The sequence below is a fragment of the Lodderomyces elongisporus genome, chromosome 1 (genome assembly GCF_030384665.1).
Source record: "Lodderomyces elongisporus chromosome 1, complete sequence".
NCBI classification, from domain to species: domain Eukaryota; kingdom Fungi; phylum Ascomycota; class Pichiomycetes; order Serinales; family Debaryomycetaceae; genus Lodderomyces; species Lodderomyces elongisporus.
Genome location: NC_083673.1, coordinates 2,105,341 through 2,130,438, shown reverse-complemented (window position 1 = coordinate 2,130,438; position 25,098 = coordinate 2,105,341). Strand labels below are relative to the sequence as shown.

Below are 25,098 nucleotides of genomic sequence, written 5' to 3'. Positions count from 1 at the left end.
TCTTTTCTTTTTTTGTTTGTTTGTTTGTTTGCTTGTTTGTTTTTGTTTTGAATAAACCACTTATTTTTAGTTTTTGTGCTTATTAACTTGTTTCATAGATCCTTCAACAGCATGGAATTTCACATTTATTGGTTCTTCATACTTGGTCGTTTTGGCATGCTGCACGCCGTCAAGTTCTTCTGTACCCGTTGGCGACAACAATGCTTGTTCTACGTGCATTCCATCGCCTAGTCCAAGTTTAACCCTATTATCTAGTCTAGCACCATTTCCATTTAAATTTGGTGACAATGGTGCGACTTTAAGCGAAGAGGGTGGACATTGTGATGCAGAGTTTGATCTGTTGGATTTCAATTGATATAAAGTTCCATCTCCCTTTAGCTTAGATAAATAATTATCCCCGACCAGTTCTTCCAGAGTGGGTGGTGTTGGGGTACTCAACTGCAAATGGTTTCCTGCTTTTGAAATCCTTGTGTTTTTATTGTTTTTCTCTTTATTCGTGGATGAAAGTGGCACAAACGAATTAGTTGCACTCGTGGTAAATTGGTCAGACACTGCTCGCTTGTGTGTATATTTTTTACCATTAGTTGTAGAAAAACGAGATGATGCAGCAGATGCAGATGCAGATGCAGCTGCAGCTGCGGCAGAGACGGGGCTAACTGGAGCACTTTTATCATTCATTCCGACCAAGATGCTAGCAGCTTCCAAAAGTTGCACTTGTTGGTGTTTCGAAATCAAGAGTTTCTTGGTAACGTTCCATTCAGGTGTATGTTCCCATAAATGTTTAGCCAATGAGGAAATGTGTTTATAACCCTTACCGCATGCTTCACAGCGTAATTCTTCTTTGACTCGGCCGCTTTCTCCTTCACTGATTCTTCGTACTACAAACTCCCGAGAGAGTTTAGGCATTGGATGAGATGATAGTGGAGGTGAATATATAGCCGAGTCTCTATCGCTGTTGTGCTTGTTACTGGAAAGGTATGATGGATCGGGTCGCTGCTCCTGCTGTTGTTCCTGCTGATGCTCCTGTTCGTGAAGTGACATTTGCGTGTATTGTTGGTTAGGTTGCAGCTGCAGAAATTTCTGGGGAATAGCAGGGCTCATTATATTTAAGTTCTGGTTTTGGTTTTGATTTTGGTTCTGGTTTTGGTCATGGTACTGATACTGAGATTGAGATGGAGGTAAATATGGATATCCATATTGCAGTTGTGTATAGTGTTGTTGTTGTTGTTGGACATGCTGTTGTTGTTGTTGTTGTTGGTCATGCTGCATGCTCTTCAGGTACCCGTTGGGTGACAAATGCGAAGTCTGGTGTATCATTGTTGGTGAATACTGACTGTGTAATTGGTGGTGCGGATACTGTGGTATAGGCTCCAGTGGATGATGCTTTTGAGGTATGACATATGGAGTTGCTTGTGGTTGTGAGTTCCTTCGATTATAATTAAACAGATGAGTGCTAGCTGTCATTTTTGTGAATGTGTGTATATATTGTCTTTTCTTTTCTTTTCGTTCTGTTTGTTATTCTATTCGATACTCCGTCTTTTGAGTATATATAAGGTTTTTCTTATTATATCTTCTCTAGCTGGCTCCTGGCCGGGTTTTATAATGATTGAACGTGTTGTGGAATGAGGATGTTTAGATACACAAATCTTTTATTTGTGGCATTGATTTTCCTAGACGGTGTTTCTTCTTCTTCTTTGATTGCTTTTGGGTTCTTTTTTTTCTTTCTCTATTGAGTTTTAGCTCCAGTTCTAGTTCTAGTTTTGTATTTTGTATTCTTGCAATCTCAGTTCCTGACGAGGTTAGCAGTGGTCAAAATAAAGATATAGGGGAATCGATGAGTATGTTGCTGCTGTACCTCAGGTATAACAAAAAGCGTCGTTGATGTAGATTTAAGCAAATGAAGAATTCGGAATGTTTATATCAAAAAGAAAAAAAAAAGCAAAAGCAAAAGCAAAAGCGAAAGGGAAAGGGAATGGGAAAGGGAATGTGGAAAATGATGTATTTTTGGAAAATGTTGAAATAACGTTGGATTTTGTGCCAAAGCATCTTTCCATTAAATTTTTTATTTTTTATAATTTATTTTCTATTTTTTTATTTAATTTTTTTTTTTATTTATTTTATCAACTTTATTTTTTATTTTTTATTTTATTTTTTTATTTCCAATTGTTGTGTTCCATTCCAAACCTTTAAATCGTTTAATGCCAACATTTACTCTCAACATATGTCAGGAAAAGCTGTTAAATATCGGAGCTTTTTTTTTATTGCAATTATCTTAACCAGCAATGAAGTTTTTATTTCTTATCCAAAATACTTACGATAATGAAAGAGAATAGAGAGGTTTGTTACTGCGAAATAGCTATACAATTTACATCGCTACAAGTGTCTGTTTCAAATTCCTATTCTTTCAAAATGATATTGTTGTCAAAGTAGAAGCTGGATAGTAGTTTTCTTTTTTATGCCTCTCTGTATTTCAAATACAAGGAGTAAAAATGCCTCAAACTTACTTTTGCCTTACTTTGCCTCACTTTCCTTCACTCTTCTTCATTTTACTTTACTTAAACAATAGATGTTGACTCATACACGCTTAGACGTTTACACCACCAATATTGTACTTTGTTGAAGAGTTCAGTTTCTCATTACGTTTCTGAGCGAGGTTTCTATTATTCAATCATCAAATACGAGATTGAAGTCATGTTGGTAAGTGAACAACCCTCACATATATTGATACACATTTTATTTTTTCACACTTTCTTTTGATTTATTCTTTTGTTTTGTTTCTTGCTGTTGGGAGATGTTGATGATATGGCAATTCACAAATGACTTTTAGTAGACTAAATGTGTGTTATTGTTGTTGTTGTGGTGGTGGTGGTAGTGGAGGTGATGCTTTTCTTTAAAAAAAAATTAAAAAAAATTAAAAAAAAAAAATAGACACACTGCACAGGATCAAAAACATATACGCGCAATGCATACTCATAATAACGATAACAAAGAATTTAATTTTTTTTTTTTTATAAAATTTTTTTTTTTTCTATTTTTCAAAATTTTTCTTTAAAAATAAAAATAAAAAAGAGAATGCTAAAAAAAGAAAAAAGTACTAGAAACATCAATGAAAACTAGACAACTGGGTACAAGATACACAAGTAATAACATCAACTTTTTTTCTTTTTTTGTTTTGTGTTTGTTTTGTTTTCTGTTTGAAAAACTCTCAACAAGACTAGAACGATTCGGTGTCCAATACCATATCGTGGTTACTTGTTTGGTCGCTGAATCCTTCCTCTGTTTTATACAATAACTTTTCAACTTGAGCAGTTAAAGTCAACACATCAAGTTTCTCCACAATACTTGGATCAGCTTGTATGTTTTGGATCAACAATTCAATATCTCGTAATTTGTTAAAGTAGAAGTTGCGTTCAGTTTGTAATGTATCGCAAGAAACTCTATACTCGCTTAAATGCAGCTTCAACTCATTATTCTCCTCCACAAGTACCTCGATTTCTTTGCTCTGTTGTGCAATAAGTATTTGGCCATCTCCATCTCCATCAATACTCACTCCAACACCTTTATCGTTACTTTCATCCGAATCCTGATTGCTTTCTTCATTGTTGTATATATGCATGGTACCTCCCGATGTATCGAGTTCCGTTTGTTTGCGTATATGTGGTGCTTCTCCTAGTGTTTCCTGCTGATAAGACGAACCATTACCGCCATTGTGCAACGAAACACGCTTCTCGTATTCTGTTGCAGAAGAAAAACGCTTGGGTCTCTGGTTTACAGGTGTGGTGACCCTTGAAGTTACTGGGGTCGTTGACTTTCTTGTGCGTACTTTGTTTGATAATGATAGGTTGGAGCTGGAGTAGTTCGATGAAGCTACCCCGTCGTTGGCTGTGGTGTAGCTGCTGTTGCTACTATGTGCACTATTGTTGGTAGTGGTTGGACTGCTTCTATAAGTCTTGCTGTTTGAAAGAACTCTTACACTTCCCTTATTTGACATATTATGCAGTTGTTGTGCAAGTGGTGCGCTAACTTGTCTTATAGATCCAGGCCCGCTAGAAGCCAACCTTGTACTTGTATGAGGACTCAGTCCAACGGTTCTTGTGTTACTTGTCGTTGCAAGTAGTGATGGAGAAGAATAAGAGTTGGAGTTGGAGGAAGAGGAAGAGGATAATATTCTCCTTCTCGAAGCCTGGGCATCATAGGGTACATTCAAGTCCTTGTGCTCGTTCCAGTACCTTTTAAACCATTGTAGTAGTTCCAAGTTGTCCTGTAGTCTACATTTGATTAATTTCTCAACGTCCATATGTTTGTTGATCTTGTGTTTTGTAAATTCTTGTTGTAGTATTTTCCAATTATGACGGGACTCGTAATCGGACTTTGCTCCAAACTTGACTTTGTTGAGTGGTACATTACCGACTATTGAGTCCATTAGCTGACAAAAAGCAGCACCAGTGCCGCATTGTTCTACCTTGGTATAGTTTAGGTCCAACACAGTGTTGAGCCAGTGTAATAGCTCTGTTCGAGATTCGCCAATAACCATTGTGATATTTATATAGATTGTTAAGCAAACGTAAGTTGTGAAAACAAATCTTCTTTGCCTTTTCTTCTTTTTGTTATGCTTTTTGTTTTTTGATTTTTTTATTCTTTGATTTTGAATCTTTTCGGCTCTTTGTTCTTTGTTCTTTGTTCTTTCTGCTTGTTTTAGATTGCTAGGAAACCCAATAAAAGACAACACAGTGGTCACACAGAGATGAACATCAATAGTTTATCTTTGTTGTTTCAGTGTTTTGTTTCTATTTCTATTTATGTTCTTGATTCTGTTTCATTTATTTCCCAGTATTGAGTCGTACTTCTTCCTTGACTCAATCGCACAGCTGCTAGATCAATATTCTCGAGTGGTTGTTGTTGTTGTTGTTGTTGTTGTTGTTGTTGCTGTTGTTGCTGTTGTTGTTGCTGTTGTTGTTGCTGTTGTTGTTGTTGTTGTTCGTGTTCGTGTTCGTGTTCGTGTTGTTGTTGTGTTGCAAGCAATACAAATGGTTGTAAAAAAAGTAAAAAACATTAGCTGCCACAAGCACTATGCTACTCACCGCGTAAAGTAAACATCAACTGAAAAAGTGAGAGAAAGCGTAGGTAAGAGAATCATTTGATCTTGTATGCAGTATGCTTTGTGAATATAAGTCTGATATTCAAAATATCAGACGCATCACATCCATACATCAATACATTACGGGCTCACATCATAATCGTGTTCAAGTTAATGTTGTTAATGAATTTGCCCATGCCTACAAAAGTGTTTGATTTGATGTAGATTGGATGTGCAAGTACTGTTTAAGGTCATGGCAAATTCATATCCATATTCAGTAGATATATAGATATATATATATCCATATTCAGTTAAACAGGGAAGCCAAAGTAATGTAGTATAGCTCTTTACGATGTTGCAGAGAACGAATCCCGCAGGACCCTTTTGATACATTCATTTCTAATTAACAAGGGAGTTAACAATTTTTCGCAGCAAAACCAATTAAAAAAAACAAAATAATTTGGAAGGTAGTGAAAAGAGTAATGATAAAGAGCTTTGGATTGCACATGTTATTTTCATATGTGTGAGAGAACGCAAGACAAAGTTAAAAAGAAAGAAGAACTAAAGTCAATTGAACTTTTATCAAAGCATTCTGTGAAATAAGAAGAAAATAATTGCAAATGAAACAACAAAAAGGACAATTGATGGTTCTTAAACACAAACTGGTGCTTGCTGTTTTACATTGGTGAAATTTAGCAATGCTAAAAAAGATTTGGAAAGACAAAGAGTTGCACCTGCATATAGCGCAGTGGTGACCAAACAGTCCCAGAACCAACACAACAAACTTTTTCACGACTTTGCGCCCAACCTCTTTCTTCCCCCCTACCCCCCTCCCCCCGAATTTGTTCTGTACGATAAATCACTTTTTATCGAATTTAAAACAACGCACAGTAATACAAGATAAATGTAGATGACAATAAATGATAATTTTGGACACAGCCCCATAACCTCATCAACAGCAACAGCAACAGCAGCAGCAGCAGCAGCAGCAACAACAACAACAACAATTACCATAATATACTGACGTCAGTCCCATATCCACATACTCTTGCTCATAGAAGAGTGCAGTAGCAATAGTCACCACAGTACTCTCTCATAGCTTAAATATTCTGGGGTAGATACCAACACACTTTGACTCTGCTTGTCTGCTCTATTCAGTATCAGTATCAGTAACAGTATCAACATTTTTATATTTTAATTTTTTTTTTTTTAATCTATTTAAAAAATTCTCTCCAATTCTTTCACAGGACTACTTTTCCCTCGAACTGCGAGTAGAGCAAATATACATATACATATACATATACATATATATATATAAAGAATATCCATTCATCACAATAAAAAACCAGATCTTTTTCTCGTCATCTTATACTTGATATCTTGTCTATATACATCCATATATACAAAGTATAAACCTACATCACTGTCTAGATACTGGGTTCTTTTATTTTTATCCTTTTTCTAATCAAGAGAATTGGCAATTGACAAAGTTTTTCACCATTGTACTCACAATATTCAGCCTAATCACTCAATTGAATAATCCAGAGTAATTAAGCACACTCATATACATATACACAAATACATACATCTATACCTACACGTACCCCTACAGATTACGATGTCATCTACAGGGTTTGAGAAACACGCAAGTGACAGTTCTGCTATAGTTTCTGACTCAGATATAGAAACCATTCCCACCCACCACGATACAAGACCTTACGGTGTCAGTGGCGTGAATCGCGATGGCGTTCCAACAACATTGAGAAGGTCGTCTTCTTTGTTTTCCCTATCTTCAAAGGAGGATATCCCCAAACCAGAACAAGTTGAGTACCAAAAATTTATCGATGATCAAAGACACTTTAGCATGATTAGAAACTTGCACATGGCTGATTTCATCACCTTACTCAATGGCTTTAGTGGGTTCTACGCAATCATCTCCTGCTTAAGATACACATTGACCAATGACTCCAAATACGTGCAGAGAGCACACTTTTTCATTGTGTTGGGCTTGTTCTTTGACTTTTTCGACGGAAGAGTAGCCCGTTTGAGAAACAAGTCTTCCCTAATGGGTCAAGAGTTGGACTCCTTGGCCGATTTAGTCAGTTTTGGTGTTAGTCCAGCAACAATTGCATTTGCCATTGGGTTCCAAACCACATTGGATGTATTGCTTTTGACCTTTTGGGTCCTCTGCGGCTTAACAAGATTGGCAAGATTTAACATCTCAGTGAACAACATTCCCAAGGACAAGTCTGGAAAATCACAATATTTCGAAGGATTACCCATTCCAAGCAATTTAGTATGGGTTGCATTTATGGCATTCTTGGTGTGGAAGGATTGGATCCACGCCAATTTACCATTGGGCGTTGCTTTGAAAGGCACACCGTTTGAGTTCCACATTGTAGCAGTGGGATTCGTTTTGCAAGGTTGCGCCAACATATCCAAATCCTTGAAAATTCCCAAACCATAAGTATCAAGCGAAACAAGATGTGGATAGTTTTATTTCATTTCATTTTGGAAAGTTTTAAGGTTTCATTCTTCTTTTTACTTTTTTTTTCCCCTTTTTTTCAAATAATAAAACAAGAAGAAAACGAAGAAAACTAAGAAGAAAGAGAATAGGAATAGGGATCATCTAAGGAAATGCAATTTTCAAGAAAAAGCAAAGGGAAGGTTTTTTATTTATTAACCACAACTATATCCACAATAACCAAAAAAAAAAGAAAAAAATATTAGAATGAGTATATATATATATATATGCATATAAATTTCAGCTCTTGCTTGTATATCTTGCTTGTATATCTTGCTTGTATATCTTGTCTATGTATCTTATCTATAAACATGTTTGTTCCTACAAATAATAGAAAATTGTTGGTATTTAAAAGAGTATAAGTGCAGGTTGAAAATCAATTTTTGTTGTTGATAATCTCCTCCTTCTCTTCCCTCTTTACTGTTTCTTTACTTTCCAACTCAGGGTCAAATTTCGGTCTAGACATGGCAAATAAAGTTTGATCCTTAATATTATGCCCATTATAACTCCCGCTTTTCAACTGTTCAATAAAGTCTTTGGGGAAATTCTTTGGGTCCAATAACCCTAAATCGTAAAGTTTCCATGGATTCAAGTGATGCGTTCGATGTGCATACTCTAACCAATACATTTCTTTCCAGAATGCAGAATTCAAGGGGATCACATTAAACAACATCAATGGCCAGTATTTCCATGTACGCCGACGCTGTTCAACATGGTCGTGGGTTATACCCAATCGACTCAACTCATAAAAAAGGAAATGAAGCTGGTATAACAAGGTAGGCTCGTTCTCAATAGACTTTATAACTTGGGCAACTTTCACCTCTATAGGTGCATGGCTATTCATGGCAAAAACATTATCAATCTTATGATACTCTTCGAGCGCCAGAACAAATTTACGGTGTAGATTCCCCAAACTTAAATGACGCACTGAGTATTGGTTCAAGTTTTTTAGGTTTAAATGCAAATAGTTCACATGAATGGGCAGTTGTACATGGAGTCGTCTAACAAACAAAATAGTAGAATTATTAGTATTAGTAGCTGCTCCTGCCGGTGGTTGTAACCGTGATTGTAATTGTAATTGTAATTGCAGTAGTGGTGATGATAATGCAGATGGTGCTTCAGCCACAACTGCAGTTGTTACACTTTTTCGAACAGTCAAAAGCAGTGTAGTGGTTTGGTTTCGAGTACAGCTGCTAAACATTGTATTTTTTTTTTCACTAGCAACAAATGTGCAACAATTTTTTGAATCTGAAGATGAGTATCAACCAACCTTTGGTAGAGATTGGAACTACAACAAAACCTGATATCTTTTATTGTTGATGCAAACTATTGAACAATTACAAAAATAGCAAAACAAAAACCTACAAACATATAAAAATGTATATCAAAAACACACATATTATTATTAATATAATGATAATAATATTAATTTTATACAAAATAAAAAAAAAAAAGAATTTAACACGCAAAGGGAACATCGATCCCGTTTTCAGTTCGCACAAAATTTTTCAAAAAAAAAATCCAAAAAAAAAATATATATTATGAATGGAGGGAAGTAGTGCTTCACACCTTTTTTTTTTTTCAACTTTCAATTTTTCTTTCTTTTTTTTTGGTTTTGCTTGAAGGTTTATATTTCCCTTTATAACTTTCATCTCTTGTATACAATCTACTTGCTAATTTATCTACATTTTACAACTTCATAAATCAACAGCAACTATGCTAAGTCAGACGACAAAGCTATTGATGAGCAATGCGCTCAAGAATGCATCTAAACCAGCAGTTGCCACTAGAACTTCTTCAACGGTGCTATTGCCTAGATTACATCATCGCAGCCAATACCAATCGATCAAATACTATTCCACCAGTAAAGATCAATCTGCAGCTGACCAAAAGAGAAAAGAAGATAGTGCTGCTAAGCCGGAATCGATATTGAATGATGATATGCTTGCAAGAGCTGGATTTGAAGATGTTGACTCCAGAAACGAACAAAGTGCAACAAAAGCAGGAGCAACCGAAGGTAACAAAGGCAAGAGAGAGACAGAGGAGGATGCAGATACTGCAGAAGGTGGCGATAGGAGTACCGAGGCTGAAACTGGTTCTAATAAGAGAAAGAGAAGAAGAGCACAAACATCGAAAGATAGACAGCGTGAGAGATATGCCAATATTTTCTACTTGACCACATTTGCTGGTGGGATAGTAGGATTAGGGTACATGGCGAGAGATTGGGATTCAGAAAAGGAGCAAGAAGATTTGGATGCCAAGAATATTGCCAATGGATATACTCCTGGTTTAATGTATGAACGTCTTTCCAAGAGATTGGGTTCATTATTTACTTTTTTCTCTGAGCCAGCATTTGAGAACTTGTTGCCACCACCTGCACCAGAGCAATATCGTCGTCCATTGACCTTGGTTTTGACCTTGGATGACTTGTTGATTCACTCTGAATGGGACACCAAGCATGGATGGAGAACAGGTAAGAGACCGGGATTGGACTATTTCTTGGGCTACTTGTCACAATACTATGAAATTGTTTTGTTTTGTACCAACTCACAGATTTATTCTGAGAAAGCAGTTAGTAAGTTAGACCCATATCATGCCTACATCTCATATGCCTTGTTTAGAGAAGGATGTCGTTACAAGGATGGTAAGATTATCAAGGACTTGTCGTTGCTCAATAGAGATTTGGGCAAGACTGTGTTGATTGATGTTGACGAGGATTCTGCATCTATGCAGCCAGAAAACTCGATTATTTTGAAGCACTGGGACGGTAAGCCAGATGACTATCTTATTAGAATGATTCCATTTTTGGAGTATCTTGCTACTCAACCAGTTAAGGATGTGCGTCCAATTCTTAATTCATTTAAGGACAAGTCCAATATTGTTGATGAATTTAGTGAACGTGAGCGTAAATTGAGAGAGCAATGGAGTAGAGATCATAGAGGTGCAGGCCTGCCAAATGCAGGTAATTTCTTGGCCAAGTTTTTGGGTATGCCTGTTCCTGAACAAAAGATGCCATTGGATATTATTAGAGAACATGGGCAGTTGCAATATCAACATTTCCAAAAGTACTTGCAAGAGAATGCAAAGAAGTTTTTGGAAGAAGAGCAAAAGTTGAAGGATGAGTTTGGAAAGATGACATTGAACAAGTTGATTACAGAAGGTGCGCCAAACCCAGAGGAGATTGCTAAGATCCAACAGCAAAGAGCTGCTGAAGAAGCTGAGAAACAACAAAAAGAGGCTGCCGGTGCTTAAAAAAAAAGTAGCAAGGATGGGAAATCCTTTTTTTTTCTTTCTTTTTTCGTTTTTCGGAATGAATAAGGATTGATAGGGAGAAAGTGTAAATTGGAGGCAAACGAGGAAAATTAGAAAGCTAAAGAAACGAGGGTTGAGGATGGGCCATGCCATTTAATATAATTTGATGCGATATGCGAGTCCAATAGTTCTTTACCCCTACCTCTTCCTACTTTCAAATTTCTAATTTCTTTCTTTCTTTCAAAATATTTTCTTTTTTTTTTTTTTTTGCTTCAAAGTTGCAAGCGGTCCAGTACAGCATGTATATAAGTGGTCATCGTATTGGATTAGCAAGTTGTATCATTATAGTTTAAATAAAGGTATCATTTTTAGTAAAGTTTACGCCGAATATGATGTAGGAATCAATTTGTACTTTGTTTTGTCTTATTTTTCTTTTTCAATATTTGCGTAGTAATTAGTCATTGAAAAGGTGTGCACGTGACATTAAAAAAGAGAGAAAGGAAAAGAGAGAAAGGAAAAGAGAGAAAGGAAGAAAGAGAGAGTGTGTGTGTGTGTGAGCAAATTTAACTTTTGCCAAATTCATTTATTGGCAGTAGTGTTGAAGCAAGATAAAATGTTTTGCGCCTTGCCCCTTTACTTTTTCCTAAAGAAAATAAGTAACAAAATAAACGACAAAAGTAGGCCGGTAAAGACGAAAACAAGTACGATGTGTGGTTTGGAGGTTGAAAACTCTGTAAAGTTCAATAGCTTTTTTTTTTCTTTAAAAGTGGTGGGTTATGTTTTTTCTTTCTTTTTTTTTTGTGTAGAGTCAGGTCTTTCAGTTTTTATTTTGCTCTTTTTTTTTTTTTAATAATTTATAATTTTTTTTTATTATAAAATTCTCGCCATTTTTTATCTGATCCGGTCTCGGGATTCTCTTGTTTCTTTAACAATACCATTTTTGTCACATTCTATGCTAATTACATATAAGCATATATGGCAACACTCTAACCACAATAGAGCACTAGTAAACTGAATTACAAAGTATATGCGCATGTTTAAACAGAACGTGGCAGATTCATGTATATATATATATATATATATGGAGAGAAATGTCAGAGTGTAAATAGATTTGGCGATATATGGACAAGAAGTATTGTTCTTTTATTTGAGGAAACTGAAGAAGATCATAGAAAGACAAAATTGCTTCTGACAATATATACTTAGCGCAACACACATTTTGAAAAATGATTGTGCCAATGTGGAAATGTAGCCAATGACAGAGTGCCTGAAATAAAAATCTCAAGACTTTTCTTTTCTTTTCTTTTCCCCTTTCTCTAGCACACAGGCAGACACTAACACGCACACACACTTTTATATACATTGACTCTCTTTGTCCTTCTCCATCGTTTTATTCTTCTTCTGCTTTATTTTTTTTTCTTAGCAAACAGGCTGTTGTTACATTTATAAACAAAAGCAATAGGAATAAATTTTTTTTCTTTAAAAATCGAAATTTAATAACAAACAGATGAATGCAGAAGAAATGTGGGTCAAGCGTTTACCAATACATTACAGATGTTGTAGCTATAGTTATAACCGGCGGTGTATTTTGCCATTGGTAACTTTGTGACAATAACAACAACAACAACAACAATAACAAGAACAACAGACATAAAGACAAGAGGACTATTATTAAAAGTAGAGTCTCTGTAAGGATATTTGAAGACATTGCACAAAAAAGGGAAAAAGGAAAAAAAGAAAAGAAAAAGAAAAAAAGTAGTCGCTATACATTTTCATATTTGTCCGCATTTAGTTTTTTTATTTTTAATTTAATTTTATTTTTTATTTTATTTTTTTATTTCTTTTGTTTTATCTATTTGATCAGCAATACACACACACACACACACAATAAATGAAAGACAGACAGAGAGAGAGAGAGAGAGAGAGAGACAGAGAGAGAGAGAGAGAGAGAGCATGTAATGAAAAAAGTGCTGAATGAATTTATATAAAGAGAGAGAGATTTCCTCCCCATAAAAACACACACACACACACTTATATATATAGAGAGAGACACACTTTGTTTACCAAAAAAAAATTTTTTTAAGGGCTTTATTCAGTTTTCCCTTTGTTTTACAACCAATAGCAGCTAATCACCTTTTTTTTTCTTTTCCTTTCTTTTACTTCTAATTTCTTTTTTTTTTATTCTTCAAGACTCTTATACTTTACAGGAGACACTTGCTACAAAGCACACTTTTCACATCGTGGTATCTTCCATATACAGTAAAGAAGAAAGCCACCAACAGTCAACCACTTGTTGCTTGCCTGTGTCACTAATCTCACCCTTCTTCCACCCCTTTCCCTTCAAAAAAAAACAAAACAATATAAGAAATTATTATTATTTGTTGTTTACAGGTTAAGGGAAACAAAACAAACTAAACCAAAAAGAGAAAGCGACAATCTATAATTAGTGTGCGAAACTATTAAGACACACGGACAGAAGCAAAAACAAACAACAACAACAACAACAACCACCACAAGAAAAAGAAAATCTCAAAAAGATGAGTGCTAAAGGACCAAATATAGCACCCAGGGGTATACCGGCTACTACAACCTCTACAGGCAAAACATTTTCTCACACTAATATCAGCACAAACTCTTTGCCCGCATCAGGCCCAGTCTCCTCTAGAGCCCATACCGTATCCAGTGCCGCGACTGCCCACTCACCAATAGCTATGGCTGGATCATCACCATCTTCATCTTCATCATCATCATCATCATCATCATCTATTTCCGCTGGATCAACCCCACGTTCCTTTTCAGCTAATAGTCCCCCAAACTCACGACATCCTTCCATCACCATCAACACCACTACTCCTTCTTCTGGTAACACTCCAGCAGCAGCAGCAGCAACAGCAACAGCAACAGCAATAAAAATATCAAAGCCAGTGACACTGATTATGACGTCCAAAGAATGGGTCTTGCCACCAAGGCCAAAACCTGGTAGAAAACCAAGTGTCGATATCCCTGCTTCGAAAAGAAAAGCACAGAACCGTGCCGCGCAAAGAGCATTCCGTGAGAGAAGGGCAACTAGAGTACAAGAACTAGAGGAAAAACTAATGGAAGTTGAAAAGGAGAAAGATATCAAGGAAATGACCTTGATCAATACCATCAACAAGTTGAAAGCTGAAAATAGTTTCTTGGCAAAAGGAATGGAGCAGTTACGACAGGAAATGAATACATTCAAACAATCGCAGAACCAAATGAAAATACAGATACAGCAGCAACAACAACAACAACAGCAGCAACAACAGCAGCAACAACAACAACAACACATAGAAACACAAGCACAACAAAGTCTGAATACAGGCTCACGAGGAAGGAAACCAATACAACCAAACTCCCCCCATTTTTTTATACCGCAACAATCACTTTCCCCACAACAACAACAACAACAACAACAACACACTCAATATCCTTCACTATTTACTCATAGTAATCGCCCCTCTCCTAACAATAGCAACTACAATAATAACCATATCCATAATCATAACAACAACTCCAATATATCACCTGCAAGCTCTTCTTACTCACTCCAACAAATATCGCCTGCTCCTTCAGCCGACCTGCCTCCACAATACCAAAGTATACGAACACAAAGACCAACAATTACCTCGTCAACATCTAATCAGACATTGACACCAGCATCAAACAATACTACACCCGATAAATCTATAACCACTCAAACGGCAGCCATTTCGAACATTACCAATAATACCAATACCAATAACAACAACATCGATATCGATGCTTCAAATTTCGATTGTGGTGTATGCAGTAGAGAAGAGTGTCTATGCGAAGAGGTTGGTTTGAAGGAACCCTCGAAAACTAAATCAAAGACTTCATTGGATGATACCTTGGCTAACCAATTGGAATCATTTAAACCAGAGGCCGCCGTCACACTCACACGCAAAAAGAGGAAAGCCACAAGCGTAGACGAAGTAAAGGAAATTGATTTTACACGACAGTTTACTACAAAAACTAAACCTATGCCCGACTTGAAGAAATTGAAAAAGACCACCACTTCTGCTTTATCTGCAACAAAGCCACTTAAAGGCGGTTGCAAGTCATCTAGTAAAACGAACACAGCGGATTCATCTTTTGATGAGGCTTCACCAATGGAGAATTGCGGATTCTGTTCGGACGATACACCATGCGTGTGTCGTGAAGCAGCAAAGGAGGCAGCAAGACTCAATGCTTCATTGAACGGACAAGACATGAACGTGATTGTTGAGGAGGAGGAGGAGCAAGAGGAAGAAGAAGTTAGAGGGGAAAAACAAAGAAGTAATGTAGGTGCAGGAATAGATCTGGGTGATGGAACAGGGAGAGGCGAAGATTATATTGACTTCTCGGAGAGCCGAACACTACCGCCCATCCAATTCAATCCTGAAATCAACAACAACAACAACAATAATAATAATAATAACCACCTATTCAGAAAATCATCGTTGCCAGTAATGCATCCTGGACCATCCGTTGAAATAAGAGAAATTACAAACCTCACTCCTGGGGCAGTACCTGTTATGACGCGCAGAAATGAGGAGCAAAATCAACTGGGTCAAGCCGTAACAACTCCAACTCCTATCACAACACAATTTACTGAATCATCTAAAGATAATAACTATAAGGACGATAACGATGGAGGATGCACAGGGAATCCAGGTACTTGTAAACAATGTCAAATGGACCCTATGTCTACTTTGTTTTGTACTACTGTTGCATCAAAAAGTAATGATTCCTCAATCCGTCCAAACTTGTCCAGAAGCGGGTCAAATACCATGCTTCTGTTGAATTTTGGAAATAAATTTGACCCCATAAACAACAATCACAACAACGGCAGCAGCAACAGTAATAATTCAAATAATGCACCATCGCCCATTCCACCACCACTTTTGGCGACTGCAAGTTATGGTAATAACAACAACAACAACAACAACAATAACAATAATAATAATAATATAAACAGTATTACTGGTACTAGCGCACCTAGTCCTGGAACCAACGGTTTCCTTGGATCTGGTGGATCGTCTGCGTCTTCTACTGCAGTAAGGCTTAATAATGGGGGAATGTTTATCCCCTGTGCTGATGCGTACAAGACCTTGTCAAGGCATAAGAAATTCAATAGCGTTGATTTTAGTACATTAGTTGGCAAACTTACAACACGAGGTATGCAAGTCGAAGTACAGAGCGTTGCGAATGTTTTAAGGGAATTGGACCGCAGATTGTATAACTAAAAAAAGGCAGTGGCAGAAAAAGGGTAGAATAGTATGATATGTTTTCTTTTCTCAATTAATGACATTTTTTTTTTCCCTTTACGTGAGCATTATAAGTATTTGAACCTTTGAAAGCTCACGTTTCTTTCTCTTTTTATCTTTCTCTTTTTCTCGGTGATGTATGACTACGATAAATAATCGAGCTCAAGTACTCAAACTTCAATCAATTACTTAACACGGGTATAGTTATTCAAAACAAAATTTTTAAATTTCAATCTAATAGGATTATATAATATATATATATATATATATGTTATAAAAATGTAGTAACAATTTATACTCTAAACAGCATAATATATATAAAAAAAAAACTCAGATTCAATATCAAATTCAAGATCCTAATCAAAAATTCACTTCTCTAGTAATCATCACACCAAGCATGAATCGTTTCCTTCACTTAGTCCCAACCGCCTGGCATACGGTAAGAACCTGTTGATGTGTTGGCTTCGTCATATGCGTCCACTCCTCCACCTACACTGGTAGCAGCAGGTTGTGTAGATGAAGAAGTTGTTGGCACTCCATGACTTGCTCCCAAACCAGAAGACGAAGTATTATGGCCGGCATTTCCAACAGCAGAGGCAGCAGTATTTGTTGTTGGTTGTGCAAAAGCATTTCTGTCTTTGTATTTGGAATCATCAAGTCCGCCATCGTTGATGTACTCAGCAGCAGTAACATTTTCATAATTATCTGAGTCGAATTTTCTAGGAACGTGGCTTTGGTTATGTGATGTTGCAGTGTTACCCGATCCAACTTCAAGGTCTTTTAATACATCGTTTGATTTACCACCACCACCAGTAGTTGCAGCAGGGTTGGTTGTGGCATAGTTAGATGCATTTCCAGAAGTTGAGTTAGAAGTGTATTGTTGTTGCTGTGATTTTGTATTATCACTCGTGTTTGCGGCAGTACCATAATTAACAGGATCTAAGCTCGTGTGCCCACCCTCGCCGCGTGAAAATGAAGATGGAATGTTTCTTGAATCAACTGACCCTCTTGAATGGTCCTTATATTGACCACCAGTAGCATCATTGATCCTGTTGTCCAATGTCGATGACGATGACGAAGTAGAATATTCTCTCACTGCATCCTTGGGATAAGCATTTGAACCCAGCAAGTGTTGAGTAGAATCAGTAGTTTTCACACCCGCTTCAGCCTTATCACCTTGGATAGAGGCGCCTCGATTTGAAGAGCTGGTGTTGCCACTCGAAGTAACACCCATCGACTCCAATGCACCCCCAATGCCTGAAGCACCAACTATACTAGCGGCTAATCCACTCAAACCACCTCCCAGTTGAGATTTGTTATTTTCAGAATCAGTATAAGCATTCCTTATTTCAGTTTCCTTCTCATCATAGTTGGAGTGAGTGGGCAATCCTCTTGATGCTTGACTTGTATTCTCAGACGAACGTGGGATTTCCTGGTTAGAGTGAAGACCGCGACCTGGCAATCCAGCAGAGCCAGCAGCATGGCCATGTGAGCTTGAATATTGAACATCATCGTAGTTGGAATGAGCTGGTAATCCACCTGAGTAACCGGTACCGGAGCCAAAGCCAGAAGAGCCGGATGACTCTTTTAATGGGTGGCCACTAGAATGAATCTTGTTTTCATCGTAACCCAAACCATGATTACCCCCAGTAGTAGATCTAGGATCAGCAGTGGTATTTCTAGTAGCCGAAACTCCCTCAGGATATGGTGGTTGCACTTTTCCTGGAGTAGATTCGTATTGCTTAGAAGAAATCTGGTTTTGGCCAGCCGAAGCATAGTCGTATTTACCGGTATTTGCCAGAGTGTGGTGAGTTGGTTCAGTCAAATGTGGATGCTTGGCTGACGCATCTCTAGCAGCAGCGGCGGCAATACCGCTCGCACCTAAACCGGCACCCGTGGCTGCACCTGTACCAATACCAGAACCAGAACCAGACCCAGAGCCGATAGAACTCACAGACTTGTTTGTTCTATGGCCACGAGAACCCGACCTCTTTGGTGAAGACGTTTGGCTTGATGGTCTACTAACTTTAGCACCCTCAACAATCAAATCCTCATAGCGAGCAATTTCATTGCCATTCTCATCCCTCACAACACCAGAGCTGGCGTCAACTTGCAATTCCTTAACCTTGGACACCACTGAGGCATGGGTCTTCTGCAATCTGGCCACTGCCGTTCTTGCAAGCTTTGTTGCCAACGCATTATCTTTGATACCTCTCACATTGACAAAGATCTCATCGTCCTCAGATTTACCAGATTTTGAAGTCGAGGTCTTTGGTTTGGTACCTTGAGAGTGACTACCAGCAAGCCCAGCAGCACCAGCAGCACCGGCACCGGCACCTACAGCATTCAAAGTGGAACCATGACCGGAATCAGTCCCTGCTGATAATCCAGCATTTCCTCTGGCAGCGTCATGCAATCTCTGTTTGGCCAACTCAGTTTCGTCCCAAGGGTGACCACTCAAAGTGCTAGCACCGGCATTAAGATTGGTTCTTTGACCAGCACCTTCACCTTCATATCTAGTGCTTTGTTGACCTTGACCGTGGACTTGGGCAAATCCAGCATCTGTTTGACGGGTAGCTCCGTATGCACCCTGTCCAGCATTGATATTTGTCTTTTGTCCTGCACCGTCGCCTTCATAAGAAGTGTCAACACCTCGAGTACCTTGAGTATAACCAGCAGTTCTAGTTTGACCTAAAGTTTCTGGCACATAAGTCTGTTGACCAACACCATCGCCTTCATAAGAGGTGTCAACACCTTGAGTACCTTGAGTAAAACCAGCAGTTCTTGTTTGACCTAAAGTTTCGGGAACACGAGTCTTTTGACCTACACCTTCACCTTCATACTTAGTATTTGTGTCTCCTAAACCTTCGGTATACCCAGCAGCTCTTGTCTGTCCTAATGTAGAACCAGCAGCGCCCACAGGTACAGCAGAAGAAGAAGAAGAAGAAGTAGTAGAAGTAGTAGCAGCAGCAGCAGGGGCAACATTCTTTTCAGGATAATCTCTTTCGCTGATGTACTCTTCTTTGTAAATTTCCTTGTTGTTGGCATCAATAACAAGCTTACCACTTGTCAAATCAACACCCCTTTCATCCAACTTCTTTGAAGCGTTTCTTGCGGTTCTCAAAGCTTCTTCCTTGTCTTCAATACCAACAACTTCCACAACAAGATTGTTATCAGTGTCCTCGCCTCTCTGGTGAGCAGTCTGTTCACCAACAATCTCAGACTGACGATCAATGTTTGCACGCTCAGATGGTTGACCATATTCGTTAGTGTGTTGTTTCATGTCACGAGTACCAGCACCGACGCCAGCACCTGCAGCAGCACCTAGAGTACCAGCTGAACCCAACACTACGGCGGCTTCATTGCGAGACGAACCATGAGTACCAACACGAGCTGCCTCATCTCTCTCCTTTTTTCTTTCTGTGCTTCCTTTAGCGTATCCGTGCTCATACAAATCGCGCTTCAATTTCTCATACTCTTCTTTAATCTCGGACTTGTTCGGAGGATCATACGAAGAGCCACTGACACCGGTGGTACCACCCAATACTCCTCTATGACTGCCCTGAGCATAATCATTCTTACCCTGAGCATGCCCATGTTCAAACAACGCTTGCTTTAATGTTGGATCTAAACTTGAGTCTGATGAGCGGCTAGTAGTATTGCCACCTTGTGGCCCAACAGTGTGATCGGTAGCTCCTCTTCTGTATCCGTGATCATATAATTCCTTCTTTAATGAATGATCCAAAGCAGCTCCAGTAGCGCCACCAGCACCAATAGCCCCTACTGTGGCATCACGACTTGGGTGGTCTCCTTTACCAGATGTGATAACCAAATCAGCTTTACCCTTCTTGTATCCGAGATCATAAAGCTCTTTTTGCAACCCACTATCCAAGGCGCCAGCCTGTCCTCTTTCCGACTCTTTCAATGGTTTGGTGGTGTTATAAGCAGCACCGGAAACACTTCTTTTGTGAGAGGGTTCAGACGAGTTTGGGTATTTTGATGATGATGATGATGATGACGATGATGATGATGTGTTGGTGGTACCTGCGATAATGGGTTCGGTAGTCTTATTTGAGTTCTCTTTTCTTGAACTTACGCTGTCCTTGCCCCCACGGTGCCTCGCTTCATGTTCTGCACCTGCTGCACCAGTTGCACCAGCTGCACCCGCCACTGCAGATTTGCTGTTTGAGCTGTTTGAGCTGTTTGAATTGTTCTTATCTGAACCTAAACTTCCTTTGGACGTGCGGTGCCTCGCTGCGGCATCTTCACCACCTGCAACACCCAAATTAGCCTTGATCTCTTCAGTAGTTGCAGTTGGTGCACCAGCAGGCAAAGCTTGTACGTCATTACCGGTATCCTTTGGAGCATCACTAAGGTTCTCTTGAATTGATTTACCATGGTGTGCTGGTAATTTTTCAATTGTAGGGTCAGCTTGCTCAGCAACTTCAATCAATGAACTCTTTTGATTACCCGAGGTGAATCCATGTTTTTTGTTGTATGCAGCAACTTCATCTTCCAAATTCTTAAACTGAGTGTTTGCAGCTTTCTCTTTGACATCTTCACCAGCTTCTGGACCTGGGGTGGTTTCCTCTTTCAATTCCTTCTTGTTACCCTTATGAGCTGGGTATTTCTCAATTTCGGGGTATGCCTTCTCCGCATCAACTAATAAGGAGTCGGCAACATCTTGTTGCTTTTCATTGGGATGTCTACTTGTGGGTTCAACAAAACCGTGCTTCTTGTTCCATTCACTAGCACTGCGCTCTCCCTCAGAGACTTCGTTATGAGCAACAATATGTTCTTCTTCAGGGGTTGCATCTGCTCCAAGCTTTTCTTCTTCTCTAAGTTCCTTTCTGTTCACCTTGTGGGCTGGAAGCTTTTCAATCGATGGGTCAGCCTTTTCAGCATCAACAAGCAACGAATCTTCAACATCTTGGTGTTTTTGTGCTGAAGTTTGGTTAGATGAGCCACCTTTAGCATAGTTAGCTGCAGCGGCACCAGCACCAGCAACACCAGCAGCGGCACCAGCAACAGCACCTTTAGCGCTATCTAAAATACCACCAGATTGGTTAGATGAAGAATGGTTATAATCATCTGATCTGTATTCCGGGTGTCTGTAACCAGCATCACGTTGCTTTTCAGTGCTTGCTGTGGTTGATGGGCGCGCAGCGCTAGCATTCTTTGGGTATTTGCCGGTGGACGCGTCTTCTCCAGAAACTGAACGATGAGTGCCTTCGTTTGCGCCGTACCCTGTAGTACCAGAAGTAGTTGAGCTTGTAGGATTAGTTGCGTTAGTTGCGCTAGTTGCGTTGGTTGACTTGTTTGAGTTGTCACCTGTGTAAGTTGCATAGCCCAAGTAGCCAGCTGCAGTTGCAGCTGCTCCTTCAATAGCATGCTCAGCTTTACCAATGATACCTTCTTGGTTTGTTGAGCCAGAAGTACCAGCAACACCGGTGGAACCAGATTTTCTGTCATTATGATATTTCTCTTGACCAGCCTTGTAAGCATCATTAAGAACACCTTCATGTTGAGCACGAGTGGCCCCTGATGAAGAAGAATCACCACGGTTGGTGTAAGTAGCGTAACCCAAATATCCAGCAGCAGTTGCAGCAGCGCCTTCCACCGCATGTTTGGCTTCCTCAACTAAACCCGGGCCTTGATTCTCTTTACGGCCTTGTTCAGCTCCCTCGCGGTATGCACTAGACTTGATACCTTCTTTAGTGTTGGTACCAGTAGCACCTGTAGCACCTGTAGTACCTGTAGTACCTGTAGTACCAGTGGTGGCGTGTGAAGTGTTTCCGCTTCCCAAGCCAGCATACAAGTCCTTCCCTTGAGCATGACCAGCATTGTAAGCCTCCTTCTTGATGTTTTCAAGCTCAGTTGCTGGATCCGCTTTGCCAAAGCCCAAGTAACCAGCAGCAGCAGCGATAGCACCACCAGCGCCAGCTAAGACACCTGGGTTTTGATGGTCGGAAGTATTGGTAGTAGTAGCAGTAGTACTAGTGGCGTTATTGCCAGCACCAGTACCAGTACCAGCACCAGCACCAGTACTACCAAATTGATTTCTTTCATTGTCATCAACATTGGCCAAGGTTGGAGTCTTGATAGACTCGTTATGGACGGCATAAGTTGATGCATTGTCAGGGTCTCCTCTCAATTGCTTGATTCTGTCATCTGTTTTGTTGATTTCCTTATCAAGATCTGAGATTCTGCGGTCAGTAGCAACAGGGTCGTAATTGTCTTGTTTAGCAGTAGCAACACCAACACCGCCAAGAACTTCATCACCCTTTTTGATAGTGAGTGGGTGTTGCTTGTCGGTATGATGCTTGTTGCTGTTTCCAGAATAGCCTTGCTCTTTCTCCAAGACACCGGAAACCCCATCTTTGTTATAAGCTGACTTATTTTCGCTGTGGATGGCATCTGCGTCTTCAGAATTCTTCAGAGTTGTAGTTCCTTTACCACCAACTTGCTTGGAACCCAACAAAGAAGGATCGTGATCAATATCTTTTTTACCTTGTCTGTTACCTACTTCATAAGCTTGATCCTTAATCTTTTCGGCTTGGGCATTTTCTCTATCTCTTTGCTCATAAGCTGTTGGTTTGGTCTTTAAACTGTCTGGGTCCACATATTCAGCCTTGGTAGCTTCTTGATGGTTTGATCTAAATTGATCCTTGTTGTATGCTTTTGTAGCACCAGTGGAGGCAGTTGCCGCACCAAGAACTCCACCCTGGGTGTCCTTTGGGTCAAAGAACTTGCCATGACCTTGGGCTGGTCTTGAATCGTCACTATAACTTGGATGAGTGTTATCCACAACTCCCGTAGTTTTGTTGCTAGAGGAAAGTGTGTCATCTGGTCTAGTTCCCGATTGGTGCGAGCCAACTATACCTTCGTAATCCTTGTCATTTTCTCTGCCAGCTAAAACGGTTGAATCAGTAGGTCTCTTTGAATTTGTATAGTCTCCGGGTGTTTGGTGGGCCAATGGCTCTCTCGAAACGTGTGGAGGAGAAGTAACAACGCGACCTTTTGATGAGCTGGTAACAACATCCAGGTCTCTAGTGGTGTAGTCGGCATCACTAGTAGGTTTGTGGTGTTGGTTTGAAGCTGCATAACCACCGACACCGCTGGCTGCTGCACCGGCTGCTGCGGTACCGCCGGCATATACTCCAGTGTTACCTGTTTTTGCGTGATGGTGAAACAATTTGTGGCCTTCCTCCCATGCCTCTTTCAAGATATTGTCATGCTCTTTGTTGCCAGTGTTTGCACGAGAATAAGAATGGGTGCCAGTAGATGAAGTTGGGTTAGTTGCTGCACCTGTTCCAACCGCGGACCCCGTGGTAGCTCCAGTACCTGCTGCAGTACTGGATGCGCCATGTTTCTCGCCTTCTCTATGAGCTTCATTCAAAACCTGCTCTTTTGAAGTCGAACTCGTTGAGTGAGGGGAGGATTCAGAATCTTTCTCGCCGCCAAAGGCATTCTTAATTTTTGAAACAAAACCTTCTGATGTACTCATATTGTGTGAAGTATTCTTGCTAGGTCTTTTGGCTAAAGTTTATAAGTCAATTCTAAAAAGTTTCTTTTTAAAGCAAAGGAAAAAGAATAATAATAATAATAGTAGTTTGTAAGATCAATTGGCTTTAGTTTGAAATTGTTTTCAATATGGTCAATTAATTTAATATTTTTGAAAATGGGGTTGGTTGTTGATTAATTAAAGTTAAATTAGGATAAATAGAGAAGAGAAGAAGAAGAAGAAAAAGGAAAAGAAGGAAAAGAAGAAATAAGAGAATGGGATATTAATTTTGGAAACAGATGAAGAGCAAACTGGGGGTATCTTATATAGGAACAACTGACGGGTATTGTCAATTGAGCAATTGGAACCTTTTGGATCCACAATTACTTGGAATTTTTTGCAATCTCAAGCTTTTATCGAAATTAATGAACAAAGAATAAGAAGAAGAAGAATAAGAAATAAGAACAACAACATAAGACTTGGGAACCTTGAATTGCTATATGTTTCAAGTCACGCCAAATGCACATTGAGGTTTAAATTTTTTTTTTTTTAACATATATATATATGTATATATATATATATTTTTTTTTTATTTTTTTTTGGGGGTTTTGCCTCAACATTCTTTATATTGTCACCATATTCATTCTACCAGTGTCTTGTTTGACTTTAGTTTGCTATATAGTTTGCTATTGTATTGTATGGTCTCCCCTTATGCTCCTTTCTTTCTCTCTCTCTATATATATATTCCCCCCACCCAACACCTCCTATTATTGTTCTTTGTTGTTACTCTAATTCACATTCATTTTATATTTTATATTTTATATTTCACATAACCACTCCTGTTGCGCAACATGGATATAAGCCAAAGCAATCAGCGTTAACGTATGTCGTGGAAAAAAATATTCTTTAGTTTGCTGTCTCCACACAATTCCAATTTTTTAAAGTCAATTAAAGGGGCTTTTTTCCCCCCTGTTTTCATTTACTCTATCTACCTTTGAATACGTTCTCTCTCATACTTTCACTTTCCTTCTACCTTTATTTTCACCAAAGTTACATAACGACGAAACTGATAAATGCCGGAGTCAAAGGAGTTTTGATGTAAATTAGTGCCGATGGAAGTCATTCAAATACTTGACACCAGTCAATTGATTGTCCAATGCTTAAAGTAATATGAAGATTCAAGCCATTGGTAGATATATACATATATATATAAAAGAAAGAAGGAATTAGAAGAGTCTCACTAAAACTTGCCGTGACATCCACTCAATTGTTTGATTCTATGTTTGATAGGCCTCCGTTGGTAATGTTAATTTTTAATTCCTAGATTAATTTTGTTTTTTCTTTTTTCTTTTTTGCGGAGGAGGCAATTCTGTATGCTTCCTTTTTAGCTTATTGCGTGTGTTGCATGGGTTGGACTATCCTTGCTATCAAAGAACCAAAGTATGGAAGG

General features: G+C 38.9%; 7 protein-coding genes across 7 annotated transcripts; 3 read left to right on the top strand and 4 right to left on the bottom strand. All coding sequences in view use genetic code 12, as the record gives it.

The window, feature by feature from the left end:
* Positions 1-66: 66 nt before the first annotated feature.
* On the bottom strand, positions 67-1,464 carry PVL30_000769 (uncharacterized protein; the record flags this gene model as incomplete). The annotated part of the gene is made up of 1 exon (XM_001528231.1): positions 67-1,464. One exon carries the CDS (start codon positions 1,462-1,464, stop codon positions 67-69), a length of 1,398 nt encoding a protein of 465 aa, XP_001528281.2.
* Positions 1,465-3,214: 1,750 nt separating this feature from the next.
* BIM1 (microtubule integrity protein mal3) lies at positions 3,215-4,534 on the bottom strand (the record flags this gene model as incomplete). Its single annotated transcript, XM_001528230.2, has 1 exon — positions 3,215-4,534. The coding sequence occupies one exon, from the start codon at positions 4,532-4,534 to the stop codon at positions 3,215-3,217; it is 1,320 nt and encodes a 439-aa protein (XP_001528280.2).
* Positions 4,535-6,695: 2,161 nt separating this feature from the next.
* CHO1 (CDP-diacylglycerol-serine O-phosphatidyltransferase) lies at positions 6,696-7,544 on the top strand (the record flags this gene model as incomplete). Its single annotated transcript, XM_001528229.2, has 1 exon — positions 6,696-7,544. One exon carries the CDS (start codon positions 6,696-6,698, stop codon positions 7,542-7,544), a length of 849 nt encoding a protein of 282 aa, XP_001528279.1.
* A 433-nt stretch (positions 7,545-7,977) lies between these two features.
* On the bottom strand, positions 7,978-8,802 carry PVL30_000766 (uncharacterized protein; the record flags this gene model as incomplete). Its single annotated transcript, XM_001528228.2, has 1 exon — positions 7,978-8,802. The coding sequence occupies one exon, from the start codon at positions 8,800-8,802 to the stop codon at positions 7,978-7,980; it is 825 nt and encodes a 274-aa protein (XP_001528278.2).
* Positions 8,803-9,317: 515 nt separating this feature from the next.
* Positions 9,318-10,853, top strand: TIM50 (mitochondrial inner membrane protein required for protein import; the record flags this gene model as incomplete). The annotated part of the gene is made up of 1 exon (XM_001528227.2): positions 9,318-10,853. The coding sequence occupies one exon, from the start codon at positions 9,318-9,320 to the stop codon at positions 10,851-10,853; it is 1,536 nt and encodes a 511-aa protein (XP_001528277.2).
* A 2,537-nt stretch (positions 10,854-13,390) lies between these two features.
* Positions 13,391-16,123, top strand: PVL30_000764 (uncharacterized protein; the record flags this gene model as incomplete). Its single annotated transcript, XM_001528226.2, has 1 exon — positions 13,391-16,123. One exon carries the CDS (start codon positions 13,391-13,393, stop codon positions 16,121-16,123), a length of 2,733 nt encoding a protein of 910 aa, XP_001528276.2.
* Positions 16,124-16,559: 436 nt separating this feature from the next.
* PVL30_000763 (uncharacterized protein) lies at positions 16,560-23,651 on the bottom strand (the record flags this gene model as incomplete). Its single annotated transcript, XM_001528225.2, has 1 exon — positions 16,560-23,651. The coding sequence occupies one exon, from the start codon at positions 23,649-23,651 to the stop codon at positions 16,560-16,562; it is 7,092 nt and encodes a 2,363-aa protein (XP_001528275.2).
* Between the last annotated feature and the right edge of the window lie 1,447 nt (positions 23,652-25,098).